Raw genomic sequence first — 19,625 nt, forward strand, 5'->3', positions numbered from 1 at the left:
ATATATATATATATATATATATATATATATATATATATATATATATGACAATTTATTTTGAGGATTAAAATAGTGGGATACACGTAATAAGTATATTGTGATACGAAAGGCTAATGAAGTTATGTTAACTTTGGAAAGTTTGGAAAATTTGTTTGGAAAATCGGAAACATTGACAATGGTTAAAATTATATGTAAAAGTGAGTTAGATAAGGTAATTATCTTATTATTATCCTCAAGCACATTTAGGTACAAAGAACTTATGAGGTATAAAAATTGACTCGAAACCCGGCTCCTACTGGATCATTCGCCAATATAACTGAGGAACACGCACTCTCTGGCCGTCTCTGTGTATAAACCAAAGTCGTTTATCAGTATGTCGATGAAAACAGCAGCGAAATGTACTACTCAGTAGTTCCGAATGTACTGAGCTCTGATTTTAGATCATAAACATTATTTGATTAGAAAAACGTTCCAGTGCAGACGAGGAGTCACAATAACGTGGCTGAAATATGTTGACCAGACCACACACTAAAAGGTGAAGAGACGACGACGTTTCGGTCCGTCCTGGACCATTCTCAAGTCGATTGTGAGAATGGTCCAGGACGGACCGAAACGTCGTCGTCCCTTCACTTTCTAGTGTGTGGTTTGGTCAATAAACGTTCCAGTATTCCTACACCCTCTCCTCCCACTCCTTCGCCCCAGTAAGCAAAATATGCTTGAGAAACATATACAAATGTTGGGGAAACGTTTTCACTGGGAAGAGTCCCCCCTCCCCCCCGGTGCGCAGGCGCAGGTGGGGGACTGGAGAGGGGAATAGGGAGGTCGGGCGGATTGTGAGGGGCCTCAGACCCCCTCCCCCCTCACACCTGAGCCAGTGCCACATGAGAGCGCACCGTGGCATCCTCTCAGTCAGCGCTGGCACTGATAAGTATACCATTACCCTCCCATCTACTCGTTCAGACGGATTTGTTGTTCACCTTCTATCAACTTGTAGACATATGTTAGTGCGATCATTGAGTCGAGTACTCCGTCTCACTTGGAGCTGCAGGAGTGCCACTAATGTCCTGATCTTGATCTTACGAAATAACAAAACTGCTCTTCAGAAGAAAACGTTATCTCCTGCTGTGATAAGGTACCTGGTGTGAGGGCGCCGGGTGTGAAGAGGCCATGGCTGACGATGTCCTTGGTGAGCGCGGGCAGCTGAGGTTTCTCCTGGTGGTGGTGGCGGCCGCGCTGACTGGAGTGCTAGGCTTCAACCTACCCTTCAAGGAATATGTAGGATACTACATAGAAGGAAACGTCTTGATGACGCTGAAGGTGAGACCACCGTCTCTCTGGCAGCGAGTTTTGAAACGAACAGGAATTAGCTAGGTAATAGGGGCAATCAGGGTGAAAGAAACTTTGCCCATTTGTTTCTGCCTCGTGCGGGAATCGAACCCGCGCCACAGAATTACGAGTCCTGCGCGTTATCCACCAGGCTACGAGGCCCCCACAGTGGGTGAGTGAGGGAGGTCTGTCACAGATGACACAGATGACAGACCTCCTGTCATTGGAGGTAACAGGGGGTGAGCTGTCTCGCCACAGCAACATGGCGTCGAGACAGCTCTCTCTCTCTCTCAGACACTGAGAGTGTTCTAGAGAGTCTTGTCTCTGAAATAATGAGGGTTTTGTGGGGGGACCTCGCTTTCACTAAACGTGAGATAGCAATCTCTTAATTTTGGGGGTGTGAGGGAGTGGCCTTTCTAAACAATGATGGTGAATGAGACAACTTATGAGGGTAAAAATAGCCTAGGCTTCTCTATCCTTTTGGGATGTATCTAGTTATTCTCAATAAACTTACTTGAACTTGAATGAGGCAACTGTATCTGAGACTTTGAGCGAGAGATCTTATGAGTGATGATTGGAGCACCCTGAGTGAAACAGCTATCTTACCACATACAGGCAATCCATGCCCGTGCCACCTGTTGGGTGACTTAAATCTTCACCCATCAACCAATCTCTCCGTTACAGAGAGCGTCGCTTATACAGTGTGCGAACGCGTGTCTCAACAACCAGCCACAGTGTCGAGCCTTCAACGTGATCTACTCTGGCACCGTCAGGCCCAGCAGGGAGTACACCTGCGAGGTCCTCTCCTCCTACAACAACCTGCACATCTTAGCCTACAAGACGCTCTACTATAAACCCGGTAGGCCCCTTCGTGTTCTGGGATTTGTTTACATAAATATCCGGTTTCCGTCTGTCCTGGTAAATTTTGGCTGTAGGATGCAGCGTGGGGTCATGGCCAGTCAGGGGATACATGTGTGTGTTGCAGGATAAAGTATGTATGTGTGTATCACAGGATACAGCATGTGTACACCACAAGAGCCTAATCACCAACCAGAAACTATGCAATAGTCCTGAAGGTATAGTCCAGTATTAAAGCATACTATTAGTTAATATTCATCGCGAATCGGGGTACACCTCTCACTATATATACACAAAGATGCATTTCATAGTGTATATACACCGAGTAGAGTGATACACCTATTAATATACATACACAATGTATATCTATCGAGAAGCGTGGTAAACTTGTCAGTGTATATCATAATCTAGATGGATATAGTAACGTGATTTTTTTGTATATATATATATATATATATATATATATATATATATATATATATATATATATATATGTCGTACCTAGTAGCCAGAACGCACTTCTCGGCCTACTATGCAAGGCCCGATTTGCCTAATAAGCCAAGTTTTCCTGAATTAATATATTTTCTCAAATTTTTTTCATATGAAATGATAAAGCTACCCATTTCATTATGTATGAGGTCAATTTTTTTTTATTGGAGTTAAAATTAACGTAGATATATGACCGAACCTAACCAACCCTACCTAACCTAACCTAACCTATCTGTATAGGTTAGGTTAGGTTAGGTAGCCGAAAAAGTTAGGTTAGGTTAGGTTAGGTAGGTTAGGTTGTCGAAAAACAATTAATTCTCGAAAACTTGGCTTATTAGGCAAATCGGGCCTTGCATAGTAGGCTGAGAAGTGAGTTCTGGCTACTAGGTACGACATATATATATATATATATATATATATATATATATATATATATATATATATATATATATATATATATATATATATATATATATATATATATATATATATATATATATGGTAACATATTTTCTTTTCTAAGATGGAATTGGAATTGAAAAATACACACAATTGTAACGGTAATTAAAACACACACATACAATAAATGCGATTAATGAAATAAGAAGAAATTATAAAGCATTCAAACAACTGAACCAGATTGGCGGGTAGTTTTCCTGGGGAAACTACGTTAAAAGAGAAAGCCGAAGGTCTGTAAAGAAGGTCAAGAATATCAAAATAATCCACACGTATCTATCTTTTTCTCTTGCAGACATGTACCAGGACCTGGGATACAACAGGAGCCTTGATCGACTGGTCTATTACGTGCCTCCAGTGAAAAGTTTGCCATGGTCTATTGCCCAATGGAAGTGCAAGAACTTATGGGGGGAGTTACTGGTGCCCCGGACGGAAGCAGAGTATGAGTGGATGAAGGGCGTCTACATCAACATGGCCTATGAGGCTATGTGGCTGCCCATCTTAGAATTAGGTGAACGGGATACCAATGACTCACACTATGTCTGGACGGGTTGGAACTTGAACAGCACCGCAGGTGAGTATAGTTGATATGATATTTTCTTCACTATTGTTATTCGGAGATTTAACATTTCAGCAGAATTACTGATTTGTGGGTTGGAAATAATTTGGAACGTTTTATATTCACGTTCGAAATTATTTTGGAACGCGAATGGGAAAGCATACAAAGTGTTCGCAGCCTTATGCCCCTCCACATAATTTCATGGGTTCATTGTGGGAGCGGATCCCCTCTTCATAGGAGCAATAGGGCCGACTCTGACCCGCCAATAATAATAGTAAACACGCTCCCCTCCCTTCACCTGTCATTCTGCAAAGTCGTGTGAGGCTATCCAAAAGCGGCCGGCCTCCAATTTTGGATAAACAGGCGGACAAACAAATGAACATCACCTTTTATAGCGCTCTATAAATATCTTTTTTAGATAAACATTTTGCAGGTATATTCTCTTGGGTCTGGTTTTACAGTTGAATATAATACTACATTTCTCTAAACGTGAAGCATAAGCTAATATTAATCGCTTTCGCCAAATATATAATTTACAGATGTGAGAAGTTACTCATACTTTAGTATATAAAGAAATATATTAACCAGACCACACACTAGAAAGTGAAGGGACGATGACGTTTCGGTCCGTCCTGGACTATTCCACAATCGACTTGATAATGGTCCAGGACGGACCGAAACGTCGTCGTCCCTTCACTTTCTAATACGTGGTTTTGGTCAACATATTTCAGCCACGTTATTGTGACTCCTCGCCTGCATAAAGAAATATATTTTACAGTAGCATACACCTAAACCCAGAATATTTCACCGCTAGAAAAGGAGCTTCCTGAAAAGCCATGCTATCACTTGGAACCACCCACATGGACTGTTTGGCAGAGCGAAAGCCTAATATCATCCAGAGACGGTGTTCAATTCCCGATAGCCTAAATGACTATAATAATAATAATAATAATAATTTTTATTTAGGCAAAGGTACATACATAAAGAGATTTTACAAAGTTTGTTGGCTTTATAGATAGGAGCTAGTACATACAATGCCTAAAGCCACTATTACGCAAAGCGTTTCGGGCAGGAAAAAACACTACTGACTAAAGCTTAAAACTAATGGGTAAAAAGAAAAAAATGCGTTGAGTACAAATAAAAATAGACTGAGCATCAATCCTTCACCCTATCCCTCATATCCCATCCAAGTGCTGTATAGCCATTCAGGCTTAGTGTTCTCTCCTGATAACTATACCTTGGCGATGTTTTGTATTCTGGAAGATTAACCTTTCCATTTTCTACAGCCCCGGGGTCGCTGCAGATGAACTGGACGGACGACAACGTCACGGTAATGTGCCCTGGTTACGACGGTACGACGTTCACTTGCGACACCGTCGACTGTGCGCTCTTCACCTCCTCCACCGCCGGATCAAATGACTTTCATATTGTTATTCAGGAGTGTTTCAACGCCTCGTTTTACGATACTCAGAAAATAGGTTACATCTGCGAGGCCGCCATTCCCGATCCTGCCACCTATCCCTGGCTCAACCCTCCGACCTATCCATGGAACCATCCTGAGCTGTGATGCCTCCTGTTATTGTTCAGGTCTATCTTCATTTGTTAAGACGCCAGTTAGGCTCAGTTTTTTTATTATTATTTTCTACCACAAACGTGGCCACACATTTACAATGCTAACCAGCATATATACATTTTCTTCTGTCCTCCATAGACAGGGTTAGAGATCAGTTAAACATATAGTTCAGGGATTTATTGAACAATTAGGCTCAGTGTCAGTCAGACACACACACACACACACACATTCAGAAATTTGCGTAAGGAATCATTCAGAACTTTGTATACCACATATGTCAGGCCAATCCTGGAGTATGCAGCCCCAGCATAAAGTCCATATCTAGTCAAGGATAAGACCAAACTAGAAAAGGTTCAAAGGTTTGCCACCAGACTAGTAAACGAGCTGAGGGGTATGTGCTACGAGGAGAGACTACGGGAATTAAACCTCACTTCGCTGGAAGACAGAAGAGTTAGGGGGGGACATGATCACCACATTCAAGATTCTCAAGTGAATTGATAGGGTAGATAAAGACAGGCTATTGAACACATGGGGCACACGCACTAGGGGACACAGGTGGAAACTGAGTGCCCAAATGAGCCACAGAGATATTAGAAATAATTTTTTTAGTGTCAGAGTGGTTGACAAATGGAATGCATTACGAAGTGATGTGGTGGAGGCTGACTCCATACACAGTTTCAAGTGTAGATATGATAGAGCCCAATAGGCTCAGGAACCTGTATACCTGTTGATTGACGGTTCAGAGGCAGGACCAAAGAGCCAGAGCTCAACCCCCGCAAGCACAATTAGGTAAGTACAATTAGGTGAGTATACACACACACACACACACATATATATATATATATATATATATATATATATATATATATATATATATATATATATATATATATATATATATATATATATATATATATATATATATATATATGTCGTACCTAGTAGCCAGAACGCACTTCTCAGCCTACTACGCAAGGCCCGATTTGCCTAATAAGCCAAGTTTTCCTGAATTAATATATTTTCTCTAATTTTTTTCTTATGAAATGATAGAGCTACCCATTTCATTATGTATGAGGTCAACTTTTTTTTATTGGAGTTAAAATTAACGTAGATATATGACCGAACATAACCAACCCTACCTAACCTAACCTAGCCTATCTTTATAGGTTAGGTTAGGTAGCCGAAAAAGTTAGGTTAGGTTAGGTTAGGTTAGGTAGGTTAGGTAGTCAAATAAACATTAATTCATGAAAACTTAGCTTATTAGGCAAATCGGGCCTTGCATAGTAGGCTGAGAAGTGCGTTCTGGCTACTAGGTACGACATATATATATATATATATATATATATATATATATATATATATATATATATATATATATATATATATATATATTAACAATCTTTGGACAACACCCACCAGTGGGACTCGAACCCAGAAAGCACAACTACCTTCCAGTAGCTGCCATAACTAGTACGCTTTAACCCACTACACCATCAGACCCTACAAAAGAAGTTGTAGTGTAGAAGTGATGGTGTAGTGGGTTAAAGCGTACTAGTTATGGCAGCTACTGGAAGGTAGTTGTGCTTTCTGGGTTCGAGTCCCACTGGTGGGTGTTGTCCAAAGATTGTTAATCTTCACTTGTGGTTTATGCAAGTATAGGCTTATATATATATATATATATATATATATATATATATATATATATATATATATATATATATATATATATATATATATATATATATATATATATAAGCCTATACTTGCATATATATATATATATATATATATATATATATATATATATATATATATATATATATATATATATATATATATATATATATATGTGAGTTTGGGTGTTTATAAATAAGAGCTGCCACGTTTGGACCAAGAGAGACTTTCTACAGTTTCCTGTATTCTTATGTCCTCGCGTGTTTGGTTAGCTGCGTGTAATACGCACAATAAATGTTAGTAACAAAACGTATAATTTTCCTTTTTATGTAATAAAATAATATACTAATAAACTGTTTCTTTTAATTAACTCCATAAAAACACCTCCCGCACACACAATTATACACATAAGTTAGTCTTCAGGAATCTACACATATAGGTCTTCAGAAAGCTATATTGAACCTACATAACACCAACTCCTGAGTGTGCAGCACCAGCATGGTGTCCACACTTAAACAAAAATTGAATATGAATAAAACACATAGATAAGCGAGTATGCAGCGCTCAAGAAGAGGATTAAACTACAATAAGCGTATGGGAGCATGTTTAATGCTACTGATTCAGACACACTCAAGTGTGAACAGATTGTTGACGGTTTAAACCCTTACGGTGCTTAAGGTGTTTGGTGTTTAAGGTGTTTAAACCCTTACGATGTATATTGTCACTATGCTAATATTTTTATTTGGTTTGTTAACTATTTCTAATCATCACAGGTTGATTTATTACATTTAAGTAGGTGCGCAGTTTAGGGGTTAAGGTGAGACATTTAGTGAGGAGTGACTCAGTAGGAGCCTACACTGGGTTGTGTAGTGTGAGACTGCAGGCACCCGTGACCAGGGTGTGACATGGTTTGTTAACTTATATATTAACAGTTTATTAACATTTTATCAAGTAACATCACACTGGGACCCCAAGAGGCCGCCTCACACAGCGGGTGAAAGATGGAGTTGACTAACTTTAGTGTGTTCTGGACACCGTTCGCGTCCTGCCGGTGACTAACAGAAAGGTATTCAGAACAGCTCCTCTCCCTCGCACTTGGACTGGATGGTAGAGGGACGGTCTCACTTCATTCATGTCGGCGTTCAATCCCCGACGGTCCATAAGTGGTTGGGCACCATTCCTTTCCTTCTACACATTGACCAGCAACTATTCTTACCGAAATAGCGTCCGCTATTATGACAGCAATCACCACTACCACTACAATTGACACCAGTATCACAACAGCTATAACCACCCCAACAGCAACCACTCCCACAACAGCCCCCCCCCCCGCACCACCACTACCACCATCGCGCCTCTAATCACCTCCTTCAGAAATCTAATTTGCATTCGAAATTTGTACAAAAATCTTGACGATAAATTGCTAATGGACGGAAAGCAAAGAGAAACCACTACGAACACACAGTATTTACAACTAACGAAGAGAAGAGAATCACGACAATGTTTACATTCCATCAAGGCCAATTATGGTCCCTGGAGGCACAGTTACCGTAGCAACGTCATCGTTATTGTTGCTGACTCTACCAGTGAAGAAGCGACCACTACTTAACCCTCAGACGTCCAATATTATGCCCTAGAGAAGAAGAAGAAAAAAAGGATTTTGCTAAAAAAAGGATTTTGCTAAAAATAATAAAACCAGGAGGCGGTGACTAGTTTTATATAAGGAAAGACATAGAATTTACATAAAAAGGTTATATATTCCGCTTGACTAAAAGTGTCTTGATCTTTTCTTTGTCCTTAAACTGGTGTCTTTGTCTCTGCTCTCACAGCACTCAGCTCATCATCACTCTCCCTCTGGCTCTCCCGTGCCGCTGCTGAACATTCACTCTCACCCATCCTTTCATGTGAGTAAACTGTGGGTAATGTACCTGTGTCACCGTATATAGGTGAAGGCTGTTCACGTCAGTCAGTTTGGAGCAGGGCATAACATTCAGTTGCTCCTAGCTCTCAGTGCGGGGTTCACACACACACACACACACACACACACACACACACACACACACACACACACACACACACACACACACACACACACACACACACACACACACACATACACACACACACACACACGCTCCACGTGTCGTGTGTCGTGACTGAGTCACTGGAGTAATAAGAGGTCTCTCAGTTTTAGCACTGCTTTCTTGAAGTTCATGACGGTCTCTTAGAGTGGCACACCTTTTGTAAGTGGTCGGAACTGCCAGAGGGAGTGGTGCTAGGCATAGGGATGAGGGGGGAGGGGGGTAAGAGAGTCGTGGGTGAGTACTCACCTGGTTGTGCTTGCGGGGGTTGAACTTTAGCTTTTTGGTCCCGCCTCTCGACTGTCAATCAACTGTTGTACAGATTCCTGAGCCTACTGGGCTTTATCATATCTACACTTGAAACTGTGTATGGAGTCAGCCTCCACCACATCACTGCCTAATGCATTCCATTTATTAACTACTCTGACACTGAAAAAATCTTTCTAATATATCTGTGGCTCATTTGGGTACTAAGTTTCCACCTGTGTCCCCTTGTTCGTGTTTCACCCATGCTAAAGAGTTTGTCGTTGTCCACCCTGTCAATTCCCCTGATAATTTTGTAGGTGGTTATCATGTCTCCCCTTACACTTCTGTTTTCCCAGGAACGTGAGGTTTAGCTCCCGTAACCTTTTCTCGTAGCTCATACCTCTCAGTTCTGGGACTAGTCTGGTGGCATTCCTCTCAAACTTCTCTAATGTTGTCTTGTGTTTAATTAGGTATGGACTCTAGGCTGGAGCTGCATACTCCAGAATTGGTTTGACATAGGTGGTATACAAGATCCTGAACGATTCCTTACAGAAGTTTCTAAAGGTAGTTCTTATGTTGGCCAATCTAGCCGCTGATGATATATTTTTGATGTGGACCTCTGGGGACAGGTTCGATGTGATATCAATCCCCAGATCTTTCTCTCTATTTGACTCTTGCAGGATTTCACCGCCCAGATGGTACCTTGTGTTCAGCCTCCTGCTCCCTTCGCCTAATTTCATTACTTTACACTTTCCTGAGTTAAACTTTAGTAGCCATTTTCTAGACCATTCCTCCAGTTTGTCCAGGTCGTCCTGTAGTCTCTGTCGATCTTCATCTGTCTTGACTATTCTCATAATTTTTGCATCATCATCAAACATGAGTGGCTCATCATCATGAGTGTGGGAGTGGTTGGTTGTGAGGAGGAGTGGATGCTTTGTCTATCATCAAACGTCAACGGTTTGGTAATCTAGCCACCAAACCCCCTGTTTATGCAGCCCGTTCTCTTGATTTGCCACAATGTACAAAACAGAGTGCTACCCTAACCTAACCTAACCAAACATAACTTAACTTAAGTTAACCTAACCTAACCTAACCTAACCAAACATAACCTAACTTAACTTAACCTAACCTAACCAAACATAACCTAACTTAACCTAACCTAACCTAACCTAACCAAACCTAACCTAACATAACCTAACCTAACATAACCTAACCTAACCTAACCTAACCTAACCTAACCTAACCTAACCTAACCTAACCTAACCTAACCTTACCAAACATAACTTAACCTAACCTAACCTAACCTAACCTAACCTAACCTAACCTAACCAGCTGTTGTACAAACAACGCGGATTTGCGTGAGCCGCTACTTTTCATGGTACTAATAAATTGTATGTTTCGGTCCTTAACATCCAAAATAAGACGTATTAATGAGATGATGGATTGCTACTCAACAGATGACGTTCAAACTTGTCTTGAAAAGTTTTCTTCCTGACGTTCTCTACTGGAATCGCACGAGTCTCTAAAAGCTTCACTCACTTACTGCAAATACAAATATTTACAAATGAATTATCTGAGAAAGCGCCAAGCCATTACGACTATATAACATTTGAAAGGTTCAGGATAAATATTTGGGATGGGACGGGGGGGGGGGGGGGGGAAAGAAATGGTACCCAACCACTTATGGACAGTCGGGGATTGAACGTCGACCTGCATGAAGCGAGACCGTGAATCTATAAACAAACAGGCTAAAACTATCGTCAAGGGAGGTAAACAGGTAATTATCAGCAGAAACACTACATAGCACTTACACTGTGGACAAAGCGTTGCTACAGGCCGGAGAATTAATGCCCAACTACTTCGACTAACTTTATTGAGGAATAAATACACACAAAGGGATGAGGTAGCTCAAGCTATTCTCACCCCCGATAAACCCCAACTACTTGGTATCGTTAAGAGTGGGACCTGCTTGAATATATCTCTTCAGCAAGCTAAAGAAAAACAAAATACTAACCACCATCATCCCTCTTCGTTAACTACAGTTCATAAATCATCCAACTGAATGGATCGTTGGAGCTAAAGGCAACAGCACGTCTCAGTGTAATACTTGACTGGTAAGGTAGAAGAGGAAGTGTGTGACATCGAAGTGTGTACCATCGAAGTGTGTGTCAACGAAGTGTGTAGTTCGAAGTGAGTGTACCATGTGATTGACGTTACGTTAAGTAATCCCTCTTGGTTTAAACATAGTGGATCGTAACCCGTCAGAACGATCTGCAAGATGGGGCAGCCTCCACCAGTACCCACAATGGGCAGCCTCCACCAGTTGTGGGGAAGTGCCTCTAAGGACAGTTCCCCCAACAAACTACACTAGAGACACTAGAGGCAGTACGTTATTTACGTCTTTATAGCATATATATGCTGGATATACATTGCATATATATGCATTGTTCTTATTTACATCCACACAAAATCATTCATTTATATATATATATATATATATATATATATATATATATATATATATATATATATATATATATATATATATATATATATATATATATGCGGAAAATCCACAGAGAAATGGGAAAGAGAGATGTATGTATGCATATTTGTATGCGGATTTTCCGCATACAAATGATCAGTGTTTAGTGATCGTCAATTGCATATATATATAATGTGTGTGTGTGTGTGTGTGTGTGTGTGTGTGTGTGTGTGTGTGTGTGTGTGTGTGTGTGTGTGTGTGTGTGTGTTTAACACACGCTTAAACAAATCTATTGATCCCACCTATACCAAGTCAACCCCGTAATTTGCTTCGTAAGTCTACGATCGTGTTTCCAGCGCAGTACGGACGCACGTTCTTAACCAAACCAGCTGCAGGTTTAATAATAACGAAGCAACTAAACTAAAAACTACAATACCAATCGCAGCGCGACTCTGAACATCGTCAGCCGTACAGTTAGTCAGTAATTACAGAACGCAGACGAGCATAAAAGCCGCAGTTAATGCACCTGTATCGGCTAGGCTTAATGTGCTGACGCTTTTAAATCATAATTCACTTTTAAATCTCATTCTGGGTGGATATTTGTATTTTCTCGGGACCGAAGTCACAATGGACTTGAGAATGGTCCAGGACGGACCGAAACGTAGTCGTCCCTTCACTTTCTAGTGTGTGGTTTGGTCATCATTTTCTCGTCTATACGGGTTTTCTTGCTAATTAATGTGTGTGTGTGTGTGTGTGTGTGTGTGTTCCTACCTGAATGTGTTTGCAGGGAACGTGCTATAGCTCCTGGTCCCCTGTTTGTTTTAGCTGTCAGCCGAACTACTGATCTTCCAAGACGCTGCCTTAATCGACTGAATCCTCGTCACGGCCCTTGTGGATTTGTCCACCCTTATACATTGTGCCCACTGAGGAATGAAGCACAATTTTGAACGAAATTGCTCTTGTTCGTGGATCTAACTCCCCCCCCCCCTCAAGCTAACATTGGGTCAACTCGACCCTCTGGGCACAGGATCACTGGAGAAAATATAACAATATATCCACTTCCACTTTGGCTAAGGCTTCGACAGGAATACTGTCGAGTTCACGCGCCTGATAGCCCAATGGAAATATCGAAATCTGATTGGTTGTACTCTGCTTAGTCCTAGTTACAGCCCCGCTCCTGTGCCAGGTAAGTCCACTACGGGCTCACCATAGCCCGTGCTATTTGGAACTTGTTCCCAGTAGCTGAATCTATAACAACGTTGATATAGTTTACGGGCTCACTATAGACCGTGCTACATGGACACTTCGCTCTGAGTAGCTATATCTATAACAACGTTGTTACAATCAATGACTGAGCAGATTGTTGTTTTAAATTCAGCAACTCAGAACAAAAAGCTCCAAGTAGCACGGGCTATGGTGAGCCCGTAGTGGACTTACCTGGCACAGGAGCGGGGCAAGTAGCACGGGCTATGGTGAGCCCGTAGTGGACTTACCTGGCACAGGAGCGGGGCAAGTAGCACGGGCTATGGTGAGCCCGTAGTGGACTTACCTGGCACAGGAGCGGGGCAAGTAGCACGGGCTATGGTGAGCCCGTAGTGGACTTACCTGGCACAGGAGCGGGGCAAGTAGCACGGGCTATGGTGAGCCCGTAGTGGACTTACCTGGCACAGGAGCGGTGCAGGCTTTGGTCGTGGTGAGAGAATTCTGAATATATCAAGTTGTTATAGATTCAGCTACTCGGAACAGGTTCCAAGTAGCACGGGCTATGGTGAGCCCGTAACTTACCTGGCACAGGAGCGGGGCAAGTAGCACGGGCTATGGTGAGCCCGTAGTGGACTTACCTGGCACGGGAGTGGTGCCGTCTCTGAATATATCGATGATTGATTGATGAAAATTAAGCCACCCAAAAGGTGGCACGGGCATGAATAGCCCGTAAGTGGTGGCCCTTTCGAGCTATTACCAGTATCAAGAGCTGATACTGGAGATCTGTGGAGGTGCGACTGCACCTGCGTGACGGGAGATGTCTCCCGGACCAAATGGTGACCAAATGGTGTGAATATATCAACGTGAGAGAGTTATTATACCTTTACGAGCTATTCGTGCCCGTGCCACCTCTGGGCTGGCTTAATCTTCATCAATCAATCAATCAATATCCGTGCGTTAGGAAGGCAACAACACGGCAGCTAACCTTCTCCCATTGAGCTACAAGATTAGAAACAACACCAACTAATTTGATTCTTTACCACTGACGGAGGATTAAGACAAACGAGCTGATTGGTCCTTCCTTTGTCAGCCGCGGGAGTGCAATCACACGCTTTGCTTGGTTCCTTTGTTCCGTGGTCTTCTCTCTACCTCCCCCCCCCCTACCCACTCCTTCCCTCCCCAGGACGTGGGGGAAGGGGAATAGGGGAAGAAGGAACTAACCTCTCACAGAACTTCTCACATATGACAAGCTCAGTGTTGGTGATTAATTAATAATAAACTTATTTCAATTTCAATTTCAATTTCAAGTGTTGGTGATTCTTGTGTCACGTCTTCCACAGCCTAGTCATCGATGTGCTATTGGTAATTCACAGGAGAAATTGATTGATGAAGATTAAGCCACCCAAAAGGTGGCACGGGCATGAATAGCCCGTAAGTGGTGGCTCTTTTGAGCCATTACCAGTATCAAGAGCTGATACTGGAGATCTGAGGAGGTGCGACTGCACCCTGCGTGACGGGAGATGTCTCCCGTGACAGGAGAAAGCGCTAATTACATTTATATAGCAACTGAAAGGGATAGGGATTTGGGATAGGAGGCAGGGATAGTTACGTGGATGTCTTAGCCAGTAACAGCAAGATGCCTGCAGGGTTGTAGTGACCCCAGCCTCATCGAGGTCACGAGGTCATCAGTGGGGGTCAAGGTGGCAGCCCACTCGCAAAGGTCACTATAACAGGCGGCACATAAAGGAAGCAAAAGGTTGGTCACACGGCACCGCTCCTGTGCCAGGCAAGTCCACTACGGGCTCACTGTAGCCCGTGTTACTTGCCCCGCTCCTGTGCCAGGTAAGTCCACTACGGGCTCACTATAGCCCGTGTTACTTGCCCCGCTCCTGTGCCAGGTAAGTCCACTACGGGCTCACTATAGCCCGTGTTACTTGCACCGCTCCTGTGCCAGGTAAGTCCACTACGGGCTCACTATAGCCCGTGCTACTTGCCCCGCTCCTGTGCCAGGTAAGTCCACTACGGGCTCACTATAGCCCGTGCTACTTGCACCGCTCCTGTGCCAGGTAAGTCCACTACGGGCTCACTATAGCCCGTGCTACTTGCCCCGCTCCTGTGCCAGGTAAGTTCCGGGCTCACCATAGCCTGTGCTACTTGGAACTTGTTCCAAGTAGCTGAAGCTATAACAACAACAAACAACAGTAAGCAAAATAAACAGTCAATACATTCACATGAAGGAACACACGTGTACATGAAAAGCACGCATGATAGCACGACACGATAGCACGCATGATAGCACGACACGATAGCACGCATGATAGCACGACACGATAGCACGACACGATAGCACGCACGATAGCATGACACGATAGCACAACACGATAGCACGCATGATAGCTCGAGATGATAGTACGTAAATTCCCTGTACACGTATGAGGTCACTATGTAAATACTATGGTTAAATTTACTGCATATAGGTACTAATTATCTAATTTACCTCATTTTACCTGAGGGGCCACTAACCCTGTAGTGGTCTCGACGAGGACAGGAAGCCGGCGGTTTGTCGAAAGTCCCCCCCCCCCCCATTTGCCTCGAAATGCCTTCGACATTTAGATATGTATATCGTAATTCTTACATCATGCCTACTGTTCCAGCATATTCTCCAAAAATAATAGTACGTAAAGCGACAGGGTATGTCGCTTTACGTACATAAAGCATATGTACAAAAAGCGCTTTACATAAAGCATATGTACATAGAGTGCTTTACATAAAGCATATGTACGACAATTAACTGTTACACGCTAAAAAAAGGTCCTTATTTGTGATATTAATATTCTATAAGGGAGGAGAAAGATGGCGACGAAAAATATATGTACTCAATTTGTCCAATTATTCTTAAGTCTAAGACAGACTAGACCGTGTTGATAGTTAAGTTGTTGCCGTTTTTGTTAAGTCCTGTTTACACTAATAGTGCAAAACCTGAATGTTCAATTAATTCACAGCAGTTCGATCTGACCGCAGGCGCAACCAGACTGGAGACGCCGCTAACACACTAATATCATATTTCCTTATTCTGGATTGTTGTTGTTTTAGATTCATCTACTCAGAACAGAAGTTCCAAGTAGCACGGGCTATGGTGAGCCTGAATTATTCTGGAGTTTTCATATTATTTATATAATCCACTCCATCCCTTCCATATGGATGCCATTCGTCTCTACAACAGCACTGCCTCTTTTACTCCATATGAGTTAATTGACGATTTGGACTATGTTTTGCAATCGAAAAATAAAGTTTTGTGAGGAAGCCTGATTTTTAAGTATCCCATGAAACCACTTTCTTTATTAAAGGGAACATAAAAAATGGGTTCATTTTGCCTACGAATTATAGGGTAAACATTCCTAAAACGTGTCGCCACTTTCTGGTTTGGCGCCTCGCAAAGAAAGCCTGTGATTCTTTTTTAACTCCTCTTAGCCAAAAGCGAGGTTATACTCATGTGATGACCCATCCACATATTGGATCTGATTTTGGTAAACAAAGAGGCCCTTCAATCACTACGTTGAAGTGCGAAAATAAACTGTTTGTTTCACCACAATGCTTGGTCGACGCAAGTGCCATATCCCTATAGTCAGAAGCTTAAACTTTCATACTAGCATTATGGTGCTGTTGTGTGTGTGGCCACATTCATAATAGTAATCTGTCTTTACCTCTCCGGTGTCCACACGCTGGGGCAGGCGTGGAGGGACCCAATAGTCAACGCTATACTGTTCGACACAGAACATTTACAGAATAATGATATCTCTTTACACGTTGAATCTACGTGGACACATATAAGTATCCCCAAGAATCCACATAGAGATATGCATAAGCCTCCTCAAGAAATCACATGGACAATTATACAAGCCTCTCCGAGAGGACATATGGATACATATACAAGACTCATACCGCATCCACATAGACACATTAAAGGCTCCACAAGAAGCTACATGGAATATGAGCCTCTCCCCCCAAAAAAAAATTCATATGGATACATATATAAGCTTCTACAAGAATCCACATGGATACATATGTAAGCCTCCATATGCATCCACATATATAAGCCAAGTACAGCACATTTTCCTAAAACGATAGTACTTATAGTAACTATTTGGTCGAAAGAACCAATAATCCATTATGGACCACAACAAACTTTACGTTTTGTAAATTTAATGTTAAAAAACCTGGAAAAATATAGCTAGAAATCAAGCTTAATAATTTCTAAGCTTACTATGGGTCAAATATGTTCTATATTAAGCCAAAGATAGCGTGTATTAGACTAAAGATTGATAGGGCACGTTACGTTAAGTTCTATATTTATAATGCAGTTAAAAAAGTTTCAAATATGTCGAAAATCAATAATAAAAAATGTAACTTTCTGGTGGTCCATCACTACATACTGGTGGTGCTTTCGACCAAATAGTTACTGCGAGGATTTTAATTTTAGGAAGATGGATTTCCACATACACAAATGTAGGGAGTTATTTAAGGGAGAAAACATGGAAACAATTATTGCAGTGTTATGATTAACATAAAATTCTTTTATTTAAAAAGAATGCTACAATTTGATCAATTTACTTATATTAGGCTATTTGTTTATTTCCTGCTGTTGATATTGATCATTGATTTATACAATGCAATCAGCATCTATACGATTTTGTCTGTCTTACCTAGACAAAGCTTGAGTTTCTCTCACATATACTGAAGCGGGTTATTGAGTGCTCAACCACAAAATGTGATTGAAGTGTTTTAACAATTAAAAATTACAATCCCATTACATTCATCATTCCTAAATTTACTAGGCAGGGGAGCAGCCACAGTACATAGTGAGTGATTCGAGCACTCAACCACAGGTGATTAAAAAGCTTTTTTTTTATAAATTCAGGTTATAATATCACATATAACTTTTGCGTTACATAGTAAATCTGGGGAGGGGGTGGGGGTAGGCTGGGCCAGATTCACGAAGCGGTTACGCAACTACTTACGAACGTGTACCTCTTTCCTCAATCTTTGACGCCTTTAGTTACATTTATGAAACAGTTTACAAGCATGAAAACTTCCCAATCAACTATTGTTATTCTTATAAACAGCCTCCTAGTGCTTCGGAGCTCATTAACTGTTTAATTATTGTAAACAAAGCCGCCAAAGATTGAGAAAAGATGTACAGGTTCGTAACTGCTTCGTGAATCTGGGGTACAGGTCCAGTATGTCACCGAATGTTTCAATGTGCATAAAACATTTCCAGAGTTCAGGGAATCTTAACCCAGGGGACCGGAAGTCAGTCAATATAAAACATTCAACAATATGTTACATGTCAAATGAGGCAAAAGCTGTCCTCAGATGTGAAGAGTTACGATGAAACCATTTCAACATAAATGAGTATTGATGATGGTGTTAATTATCAACGTCATTGGTCAGAGCGTCCTATTCATCTTTAATGAGTCATTATTAATATGTTCTAATCCAATCATCAGTTTTAAGAACAGCTTGACACTAATGCTGAGAATGAAGGTGGCGACGTTTCGGCCCTGTCTTGGAGCCTTATCATCTTGATAAGCGTCACGACGTGATAAGGGTTTAGGAAAGACCGAAACGTTGTCACTTTCGTTCTATAGGTGTGAGTTGGGTTACTTGATTTTTTTTTTTGAGATATATATACAAGAGTTGTTACATTCTTGTACAGCCACTAGTACGCGTAGCGTTTCGGGCAAGTTCTTAATCCTATGGTCCCTGGAATACGACCCCCTGCCGCGAAGAATCGTTTATTTATTTGATACTAAATATTGTTGCAGCCTGATCTGGTAGCCTAATCTAGCAGCTTAATCTAGCTGCTTAATCTAGCAGCTTAATCTAGCTGCTTAATCTAGCTGCTTAATCTAGTAGCTTAATCTAGCAGACTAATCTAGCTGCTTAATCTAACTGCTTAATGTAGCAGCCTAATCTAGCTGCTTAATCTAGCAGCTTAATCTAGCTGCTTAATCTAGCTGCTTAATCTAGTAGCTTAATCTAGCAGCCTAATCTAGCTGCTTAATCTAACTGCTTAATGTAGCAGCCTAATCTAGCTGCTTAATCTAGCAGCTTAATCTAGCTGCTTAATCTAGCAGCTTAATCTAGCAGCTTAATCTAGCAACTTAATCTAGCAAACTAATCTAGCAGCCTAATCTAGCAGCTTAAGCTAGCAGCCTAATCTAGCAGCTTAATCTAGCAAACTAATCTAGCAGCCTAATCTAGCAGCTTAATCTAGCAAACTAATCTAGCAAACTAATCTAGCAGCCTAATCTTCATCTGACAGCTCCAGATCAACCCGTTCTCGCAAATTTAATAAGTCAATATTGACTTATTAAATATGTGCATAGGTGACATACTTAACATAATAGATACCCTTAAAAAGATTCATAGAAAACACCGACCTTACCTAACCTTGTTAGTATCTTAAGATAAGCATCTTATTGCTTCGTAATTGCAATTATTACCTAACCTATAATAGGTATAGGTTAAGTAATAATTGTAATTACGAAGCAATAAGATGCTTATCTTAAGATACTAACAAGGTTAGGTAAGGTCGGTGTTTTCTATGAATCTTTTTAAGGTATATCTATTATGTTTAGTATATCACCTATGCACGTAGTTAATAAGTCAATA

The 19,625-nt window shown here is 41.4% G+C and overlaps 1 protein-coding gene across 1 annotated transcript in view; it reads left to right on the top strand.

Annotated features, from left to right (window-relative positions):
* The window catches only part of LOC123768753 (uncharacterized), a 24,829-nt gene extending 18,717 nt beyond the window's left edge, over nt 1-6,112 (top strand). Inside the window, exons 2-5 of the mRNA XM_045759520.2 lie at nt 1,133-1,317; nt 2,011-2,185; nt 3,425-3,703; nt 4,975-6,112. Of these exons, the coding sequence (XP_045615476.1) occupies nt 1,168-1,317; nt 2,011-2,185; nt 3,425-3,703; nt 4,975-5,255 (885 nt within the window). The 5' untranslated portion in view covers nt 1,133-1,167 and the 3' untranslated portion in view covers nt 5,256-6,112. The remainder of the gene's footprint in view (nt 1-1,132; nt 1,318-2,010; nt 2,186-3,424; nt 3,704-4,974) is intronic.
* The last annotated feature ends 13,513 nt before the right edge of the window (nt 6,113-19,625 follow it).

Source organism: Procambarus clarkii, chromosome 86 (assembly GCF_040958095.1).
Source record: "Procambarus clarkii isolate CNS0578487 chromosome 86, FALCON_Pclarkii_2.0, whole genome shotgun sequence".
NCBI lineage: Eukaryota > Metazoa > Arthropoda > Malacostraca > Decapoda > Cambaridae > Procambarus > Procambarus clarkii.